We start from the raw sequence: 9813 nt of genomic DNA on the forward strand, positions 1-9813 counted from the left end.
GGGGGCGCCCCGCTCCGGGCCCCCCCAGCCGGACCATGCCATTAGGCTGTTCCGTGGTCCGGCTGGGGTGCAGCCCCGCACCCCCCCATGGGGGCAGAGCCAGCCGTGGGTGCTTATCTGGCACCAGCGGGGCAGGGGGTGGCCCAGACTGTGTTGCCTGGGGGTTTTCCTCCACCCCATCGCAGCTCCTCAGTCCTGCTCAGGGGGTGATGCTGTGGGCACGCTTCTGTGCCTCGGATGGGGCTGCAGGTTACCTCCCTCCTGCTCCCCGCCTCACTGGGGGTTGCTTTGGCTTTGCTGCCTGGCAGCTATGGCTCTCACTCCTCCAGATTTGACTCCCCATCTGTTGCGTGCTGCTCAGTTAGCCCAGAGGATCCCTGCCGACAGCCCGTGGGTGCCAGGGCAGGATGCAGGGGGCCTGTGGGGAGACTCCCGTCAGGCTGGTGCATTGTCCCAGGGACCCCTGCCTTTCGACCAGACATGCTGCCTTCCCATGGCCTTGTCAAGATGATGATGATGATAATTAATAATGATGGATTTCCTTGCCATGAGCTGGTTCTCCTCCAATAAGCCAACACTGGGCTGCACGTCCCCGGGGAAGCCAAGCCACCACGGCTGTTTCTGTCCCTTTCTACCCATACGCAGTGCCAGGGCCCTGGTAGGGCAGACCACCAGTCCCAAACAGAGGACTGATGTCCCACTGCATTTGGGAGTGCTTTGGGATGAAGGAGGAGCTGTGTCCCAGCTTGTGCCCAGGGAATGGCAGCACGGCATGGGGAAGGCAGAGTGGGAGCAGAGATGGGTGTGCTTGGAGCATTCCCCATGTGGGGATGGGAGCTGTTGGGGAGTGCTGGGGCGGGCTGGAGGGAAAAGGGCTCACTGCCAGCCACACTGCCCTGGCGTGCGATGGGAGCCACGTTGTTTTGGCTAGGAGACCTGGAGCTGTGGCTTCCCCACCAGCACTCCACAGTGATGACGGCCCAGCTGGGCTGGGTGGTTCTGCCCGCAGCCCTACTGCTGTGCCAGCAATAGCAGGGGTGAGGGCACCTGTGGGGAAGCAGAGCACCCCTGGGGAGCTGGCAGCACAGCCGTGGTCCTGCTCGTGGGCGGTTACACCCGCAGGACTCCCTGATGTACCAATCCCTCCTCTGATCCCGCACTCAGCACCACCATAGGCGACTGTCCATCTCAATGCTGGTTGGCACAGGGCTCTGCCACGTCCTTTCTGAGCCAGCTTTCCCCCCACCATGCAAACAAGGTCACGGGGCCTTTCCTCATGGCTCGGCCACCCTCCCTCCCATATTAGCTGGAGGCTTTAATTAATAAAGGCATTCATCATACGCTGAGTGCTGTTCCCAGCTGCCCTGGGGCTGCGGCCACACAGGAAATTAGGGTGGTCAGCATGGGATGCCCCTGCTCTCTTCCAGACCCAGCTATGGGTGAGGCTGATTTTCCTCCCATTTTTTAACCCTGCGATGGGGCGTTGCTCAGTTGGTGGCTCTGTGGGCTGCATCCTCTCAGCTGTGCTGGTGGGCTGCAGGCAAGGGCCGTCCCCTAGTGCAAAGCCATTTCCCCAGAAGCAGCCCAGCCTGGAGCAACACCCCCCAGACACATGCGTGCCTCCCCATGGGGCTGTCAGCACCTTTCCCCACTGGGGTTCTGCGTGGCCCTCGGTGCGGTGGGACCCTCGGTGCAGGAGTGATGCAGAGCCCCCTAGTGCTGGGCGCCCTGGGACTCCCGGGGGGCTTTGTGGTAGTGTTTCTCCCTCCAAACAGTTCTGGTTTGTGGGTGGCTCCCAAGGAGCAAAGCAAAGTGTGGTGCCTGCAGGAAGCAGCCAGGTGGCACAGCCTGCTTGGTTTTTGAACAGAAAACCTGGTCGGATGGGGAAAAGGCGGCTTTGGAGGGGAGTTTGTGACCAGCTCCCATATTTCTGCTGGCCTTGCAATGCTCGTGGCGTTGCTTGGCCTTTCCACATCGCCAGCCCGAGCTGAGCCAGATTTGAAGGTGGACGAAGTGTGGGGCCGGCTTGGCTGAGGCTGTGGATAGAGCGGCTGTGCCTGGTGTGGTGCTAGTGCGGCCCTGTATCATCCCTGGCATCCCCAGGGAGGTTACCAAGGGTGGGTAGCCAGTAGAGGGGATGTGGGCCAGTGCTGGCCCGGCCAGAGCAGCAACAGCTCATCCAAAGCCTTGGCCCTGGGGAAGGGGTGGAAACAGAGGCTGTGAAGGCAAACGCCTGAGGTCTGGATCCTGCCTGAGCATAGATCATCCCTATGCCCTGGGACCTGCGTTACCCATTCCGTCTATACACAGGGGAGCCTGGCTTGTCCCCTGTGTCCCCCCTGTCTGTCACCTGGGTGCAGCCAGCTGCTGGGAGTGCAGGCACCCCCTTGCTCCCCTCCGCCTGCCAAGCTGGGCTTGTGCCTGGGGGAGCTTTTGGAGATGCTGCACTGGGGGGGGTCCCGCTGCCCTGGTCAGGAGCATCCAGGTCTCACACCCCTGCCGAGGGGCGGCTCCACAGCAAAGTCTGTCCCTGCAAGCTCTGGGGCTGGGCTGCTGCCTGGCCAGCACCTGCTTCCAGGCACGAAGAGTTCGGGAATAAAGGCTTCACATTTGGTTTTCTCCCATCATTGCAAGACAAACTTCAGGCTGTCTCTCTGCTCGGAGTACCCCTCTGCCTCACAGCACAGCTGAGAAACATCCCTCCTCGTGCTGGATGTGCAGGGATCTCTTCCTCTGTCCCCTCTGTCTGCAGCTTAAAATGAGCCAGAACTTTGGATTTTCTCTCTGACTCATGCTGGAAGCTGGGGTGGGAATTGGGATGTTCTTGCCCAGGGTTCAGGTGCTTACAGGGACAACCAGCATGGACAGATCAGGTTGGTCTCCCAGTTTACCTAAGACCATGCCTGGAGGCAGGGCTGTCCTTAACTGGGAGAACTGGACCTTGGTGGGAGCTGGGAGCCAAGCTCCTCTAGGCACTGCCTGCCCCTGCTTCCAGCTCCTGCTCGCTGTGGCCCCCGGGCAAGCTGAAGCACCCAGTCCCCATGGTAGATGGTTGGAGTGAAGCTGATTTGGGTCCCTGTCCCCATGGGCAGGGAGACCCGAGAGGCCACGGGGAGCTGGGGTGGAGGGGACAGAGGCAGGTCCCTGTGGGTGCCAACATCTCCCTCATCCTGGGCAGGGCTGCTGCTGCAGGAGATGACCATGGCGGGGCTGCATGAGCTGCGCTTCACTGAGGAGAAGCCACTGCTGCGGGGCCAGGATGCCGAGCTGGTGAGTCCGGTGACCGTGGTGGCTCTGGCTTCTGCATGTGGGATGCCTGGACACGGGTGCCTAAGTGGGAGCTTGGGGGGGTGCTGGTGTTGGGTGCGCATGTGTGCACGTGTGGGTTGGTATCCAACGCATGTGTGTGCAGATGTGTGCTGGTGTCGATGGGCGTGCATGGGCAAGCACAGGTTCTGGGCTGGCATGGGGATATGCCTGTGTGAAGACATTGCACGTGCATGCTCATACATGCATGTGTGTGCACAGGTGCAGGTAGTGTGTGCACATGTGTGCATGTATGTGGGCATCGTGTCCCCCCACAGCCAGCACTGCCCTGGGGCGTGGGTGCTTCTGGTGTCAGGGGCCTTCGCGAAGTGGGTGGGAGGAGAATGCTGTGGGAGAAAGAGGCAGCAGGGGGATGTCTCTGTCCCTGATGGCTCCTTCTCTCCCCAGGAGAACTTGGATGTCTTCCTCTCCGCTGTGGACATGGACTGGAAGGTAGGACCAGCCACGAGGGGTGACCCCATCCCTGGGTCCTGCGAGGAGCAGCAGCCTGCAGCGGGGGAAGGCTGCGGGGTGCTGAGCGGACCCAGGGGTGTTGCTGTCCCCCCATTCCATGGGGACACAGCGCCTGGTCGGTGCCTGTGTGGGGCTGCAGCTCCATCGCGATCCCTGGCAGGAGGACGGGGGTTGTTGCCAGGCGTGCTCTGCTCCGGTGCTTGGATGTGGCTGGTGGGTACTTGGCAACTGGCTGGGGACAAAACCTCTTTAAAACAGGCAATTTCTTCTCAGGAGGGCCGAGCTGCTTTCCCAGCCCCTCTGCCATTGCCATGGCAATGGTTTCCTGGGCGATGCCAGCTCCCCGCTTACATAAGGATGTTTGAAAGCCTCTTTCTTTTTTGGAGGGCTGGGGCATTGCCCCCTCTCTCACAGAGCGGGGCCCCCTGCTCCCCTGGCTGGCTCCTGCTCGCCTGGTGCCCCTGTTCTGCCCCTTCAGAGGAGCCCCACAGCCTGGCCTTGGGGCTTGCAGGGGCTCGGCTGGTGCCTGGCTCCTGCGTTGGTCTTCATCGCTCTCACACCTCTGCACAAGCTTGTCCCGCACCAGGCCAGGGTGACAGTCGGTGGGGAGGGAGGGTAGTGGGGCTGCTGGGCACCAGCTTGATGCCTGCCCCTCTCCCAGAGCATCTCCCCTCCCAGGGGACACCAGTGACTGGCATCAGGTTGGATGCTGCTGCTTTGCCTGTGGCTGGAAGCACTGGGAGGGAGTGCTCGGGTGGTGCTGGCTGAGCCCTGCCGGGCCTGGCACTGCAACAGCGGTATCTGCAAGGATGAAATAAATCCAGATTTCATTCGTCCCAGGGGAGGGGCAGGGGAGCCCAGGTCCCCATTTTGACAGACCCCAAGCAGAGCCCAGGCAGGTGGCAGGGTGCAGCTGGGCGGGGAGCAAGGACTTTCATCCGGGTGCTGGGTGGTGGCTACTGTGGTTCACAGAGCAGGAGATTTGGCCCTCTTGGGGGCCACAAAATTACTCAAAAATGGCAGCATTGGAAAAGAAAAGCTGCCCTTCCCAGCAGCTCCAAAGCCAGCGAGATGCTGGGGCTGGGAGTGGCAGGGTGTGCAGGTCTGAGCTGCTCCTTTCCCTGCTTGCTCAGGGTCCCTGCCGGCCATTGGAGGGGAAACCAAACCTCCTGGTGTCACCAAAGCGAGGGCAAGGACAGAGGCGGCACTGCCAGACTGCCTGGAGCTGCTGGTAGCACCGTGGGCATCAGCATGGCTCCTGCTCAGCTGTGCTGGGGCACGGCTGGGTTGGCATACAGGGTGTGTCAGAGGGTGATGACTCTCGCAGGACAATCTCTGCATGCCAGTATTTCAGAGACTGGCCCACAGTGATGCTGAATTGTGTCCCTGGTGATGCCCAGGTGGAGTGGGTCCAGATGGCAAATGCCACAGCGACGTGCCTGCATACCCTCGGTACCTAAAAAAAATGAACTGGGCAAGGATCAAGGTGGCTTCTCGCAAACCAGCCAGGCCCTGTGCCCTCGTGGTTTCCCTCCAAGAACCTCAGGGTGGGGATGGGATGACCTTCCCAGGCTGTGCTGGGACAACCCCCTCCTCTCCCCCACCCCAGCATGTCACGGGTTGGTTCCCTGCAGAAGCCAGGGGCTGCCTGTCCTTCCTGGGGGGGTTCTTACCCCCTTTTCTAGGCTCAGTCCCCAACTCAGCCCTGCACTGTCCTTCTGCTCCTCCCCAGAGCCCTTGCCTGCCCGCCCAAGTAATGTCCGTGGGGCTGCTGGCATAAGGCAAGGTGTGGGAGTGCAGGAGGGCAGGTAGCTCTGCCCTGGCCCTGCTGGAGGTTTGGGCCATGTGCCAGGCAGATGGGCTAGTAGCCAGTGGGGCATCGATGCCATTCAAGTGGAGTCAGCCTTGCTCAGCCCTCCTGCCTCCCTGCTGCCCCTCTGCATTCGTGCCTTACTTCACCTTGGCTTCTCCACTCCTTCTCCCCTCTATTTTGCCACCTTCTGTCTCTTTGCCACCTGCTCGTGCCTCTCTGCCTCTCTTATTTTTTCCTGAGGCTGTGGCTACTTGTGCTCTTTGGCTCCACAGGCAGCAGGGCTGAGGAAAGTAAAAGCGGCCCCCAGGCTCATGAGTGGCTTTGTACGTGTGCCAGGAACAGCGCGGGAGCTGGGCTGCCCTTCAGCACAGCCCTTCCTTAGCAAGGCTGCGTCTCCCTGGGCGTGGGTCTGCGCTCCCTGCAGGACGACGCAATGCAGAGGGGAGGAAGCCTCTTTGGTGGAGGCAGGGTGGATGCTGTCCCGCTGCCTCTCTGTCTTGTCCTTCCTTTCTCCCACACCCAGGCCCCTTGGCTGCCCAGCCCTGACTTGTTTGCAAGACACAGTGGCTCCCTACCAGCTCCGGGTGATCATTTGTCCAGGGCTCTGCCCAGGTAAAAGTGGCTCAGCCCTGTTATGAGGTGCCAGAGACTCCGCAGGAACGAGCCCGCTGGGTGAAGCTGAGGGCTTGGCTGTGTGGGAAAGCCTGCGCACGTGCTGGTGGTGGCAGCCAGATGCTCTGCCCATGCCGGGGCATGATGGAAGCAAGGCGCAGCGGGCTGCTGGGGCAAGAGCAGTGGCAGAGGTGAGAGCAGGCTCTGGCGGGCGTGGAGCATCCAGGGAGGCTGGAGGGCCGCTGCTGGATGCCCTGCTGTTCCGGCACTGGCACGTGGCTTGCCAGCCCCTTTGGGGGATGCTGGAGATGCTAGAGCGGCTCGGGTGTCGGCTGCGCTGAGACAAGCAGCAGTGTTGGGCTGCACAGGGGCAGGCAAGGTGCAAGGGGACAGTACCCACAGCCTGCTGGGGGGTTCTGGGGCCATGGGAGCCCGCCCATGGGTGCAAGCTGCAGGCAGATGGACTCACCCACTTGGGAAGCCTCATTGGAATCAGGGCGGTAACCATCTGCCTGCAGATGGGAATACACATGCACGTGTGTGCACACGCAGCAGGTGTCGTCCCAGGGACAGGATCTGACCCCTCAGCGCTACTGGGTGGTCTTTCCCCCCACTTATTTACCTGCTGCTGGCAGTGTCCAGGCTGGGGCTAAATCCTACACATCCCCTGTGCGCCAGCATCCTGCAGCAGATGGGATGACCGTGCTGCTGGGTGAGGTAACACAGGTATTTGGGCAGCGCTCACATGCATACACGCATGTGTCCTGCTGTGCATTTGCACACAAGGTTCTGCATGTGTGCAGGTTGTTGTGCATCCATGTGCATGGGTGATGGCCATGGCACACACGCTAGGCACACAGGAGAAGGATGCAGTGTAACCATACACATGAGTGCCCAGGAACATGTACTGATGCAGACACGCGGGGGCTGGCCCTGTGGGGGTATGCGCCAGCATTCTGTGGGGTACACGTGCTTCAGTGTGGTCATTGTATGTATTTTTCCAGAGTTTGCATGCACAGAGTGTGGGAGGATGTGGGTCTGCCTGGCCTGCCACATCCTTCCCCCCTGCGCTCCGTGTGTCCCCATGCCTGTTCCCGTGTGTGCATCCCAGTGCCTGCATGTTGCTGCAGGGCCTTGCCCTGTGCGGCTGCAGGATCAAGCACGATCCTGTGTTTGTGTGGGGCCAGAGCTGCATGGGCGCACGCAATGGGTGCGGGTGAGCATTGCCGGGTCCTGTTGTGACAATGCTCATGTGCTGCGAGGGGTGTGAGTTGCAGCCCTGTCCAGGCACCCCTGCCTGCCTCTGTCTGCCTGGGAAGGGAAGATGGAGCAGGTACCGATCGGTGCCAGGCATTTTTTTTCTTCATCAACAAGGGTGTTTGGGGCCAATTGGAGCATGAATAATCCCTGTGCAGCCAATGGCTGAGTGCTGGCTCCATCGAGCGCTCGCCTGCAATGGAGGCCAAACCTGCGGGGCTGCGCGTCATGGGGGAAGGGAGAGGGAGGGCTCAGCACAGGGCTGGGGCTCTGCTATAAATCGTAGCGAGGGGCTGAGCCAGTGCAGAGCTCTGCTGCACCCCAGCCTGCTGCAGCGCTGCATCCCACACCAGGACACCGTGCTCGGCCTACCCTGCCCTCGCGCCCTCATCCACCCGGCGCCTCACCATGCCTGAGTGCTGGGATGGGGTAGGTACCACCGCTCCTGGGCTGGCTGCCCTCCCTTCCCAGGGGGTTTTGCCCCAGTACCTCTCTGCTCGCCCAGGCTGGACCTTTGCACCCAGCAGGGCTTGGCATGGGCCGGGCAGGCATTGGTGCGGGGGGAACCTGCTGCTGGGGAGCTCTGCCTTCCCCCAGCCCCACTGCTGCATCCCTGGCGTGCCGCAGGTTTCGGGGACATGCTGTCCTTGAGCGTGTCCTTCCCAAGCCCGGCAGAGATGCTGCGCCAAGGCCGCGGGTGGAAGTGCAGTGTCTGCAGGCTGCGCTGGGGCTGGCTGCTGGTGAGGGAGGCATGCTGCCCCCTCCCCACCCCCAGCGTTGCAGAGGGAGGGGGTCTCTGGCTGCTTTGAAGCAATCACTTGGGTGCTTTCTGGCCTCTGCAGCGATGGCAACACCCGATAGCAACAGGCTGGGGGGGCAGGGGGCGAGCGAGGTGGGAGCTCTGCAGCGGTCAGCGCATAACCTGGGCAGGGCTGGGCTTTCTCAGGCACTTGTGGGGCCTGCAACCCCTGTGCCCCTCCTCACGGGGGCCACGGGTTGTCATTCCCCTCCCCCCTCCCCGCTGCCTGAATCCTTAGCCTCTCCCCTGCAGCGAGCATCCTTGCGGCAAACGGCAGGGCTATGGTACTCAGAGACACTGCGGAGGCTGCTCTGTGGGCAGGGATGTGTCTGGCTTGGCGGGCGGTGGGGGGGGTGGCAATGCTGGGCAGGGAGCCCCCACCCTGGGTGTGTGATTTTGGGGTGGGATTGCAGGCTGAGCTGTTGGGGCTGTGATGGGGACTGTGGGCACAGGGATGGCAAGAAGGCAGCCCTGTGCCCAGGATTAGTCCACATGGATGCTCCTGCTCTGTGACCTTGGGCAGGGCCCTTCTCCTGCCTCAGTTTCCCCACCCATTGTTGTGGGGGGGGTGTCCCCACTCACAACTTGCCACCCGATCCAGCCCTGGGGAGTGGAGGGGCAGCTGTGGATGAGGGCTGAGGTCAGGGTGCCCCTGGGGAGCTAACCGTTGTCCCCACAGAGCCCTTGAGCTGCCCTTGGGCACTGTGTCCCCCTAGGGACAGGAGATCTCGGTCAGGGGAGGCACTGCAGTGAAGAGGTCCTGTCCTCAGGCGGTTCCTCCCACCTGAGGCCGGTGTCCTTTGGAGTCCTTGGTAACTCCCAAGCTGCGGGAATGTCCACGTACCTGCTCCACCCCCCCATCCGTGGGGCTGCCAGTACCCGCAGCAAGGACCGTGCCGGCTGGGCACCCACCAGCATCCTGGCCTGGCCCTGCTCATCACACAATGCCCCCGCATCCACCAGAGCCCAGCTTCGAGGTCACTGCCAGTGGGCTGGCTGGCAGGCACAGGCACCTCTGGTCCCTCATCCCCAGGTGGTGCCCTGGCCAGCCTCAGTTTCCCCTGGTGGCTGGGGACGATGGCCATGAAGGCCAGGCTGGAGCCCTCCCAGCCATGTAAGCTGAGGCACGGGGCAGTCCTGGGCTCTGCGTGGGGGCACAGCCAGCTCAGACCAAGGGATTTTAAAGTTACTTTAGCTGTCATTTTGGGATCAGGCTGCAGCGTTTCCCAGCTGGTGTCCGGTTGTGACCACTGCCTGTTTGTCCCAGGCGCAGCAAGTCCAGCCAACTGGGCCATGCTGTGATCCCCCACCCCATTCCCAAAACTCCCTCTGTCTCAGGCCCCCAGTGATCTCCTGTCCCATCCTGTGTCCACCTGTCCCATCCCACCACCCTCCTCTGCCAAGCCCTCTTGGATCATCCCATCCCATCCCATCCCATCCCATCCCATCCCATCCCATCCCAGACCTCTATCCCTTGATCCCATCCCATGATACACCTGTCCAATCCTAAATCCTATTATCCTATCCCAAGTCCTCTCCCCTCCCCCTCCTC

At 61.9% G+C, this 9813-nt stretch overlaps 1 protein-coding gene across 4 annotated transcripts in view; it reads left to right on the forward strand.

The window, feature by feature from the left end:
- The first annotated feature begins 3171 nt into the window (after window positions 1-3171).
- NDRG4 (NDRG family member 4) overlaps window positions 3172-9813 on the forward strand; it is a 15454-nt gene continuing 8812 nt past the window's right edge. For 2 of the 4 annotated variants that reach the window (XM_035898754.1, XM_035898756.1), the window contains exons 1-2: window positions 3172-3270; window positions 3715-3759. In XM_035898754.1, coding sequence (XP_035754647.1) covers window positions 3196-3270; window positions 3715-3759 — 120 coding nt within the window. In that variant the 5' untranslated portion in view covers window positions 3172-3195. Of the gene's footprint in view, window positions 3271-3714; window positions 3760-7870; window positions 7892-9813 lie in introns of those variants that run through there. The other 2 variants (XM_009643298.1, XM_009643299.2) reach the window with 1 other exon arrangement.

Source organism: Egretta garzetta, unplaced genomic scaffold (genome assembly GCF_000687185.1).
Source record: "Egretta garzetta isolate BGI_Z169 unplaced genomic scaffold, ASM68718v1 scaffold27, whole genome shotgun sequence".
NCBI lineage: Eukaryota > Metazoa > Chordata > Aves > Pelecaniformes > Ardeidae > Egretta > Egretta garzetta.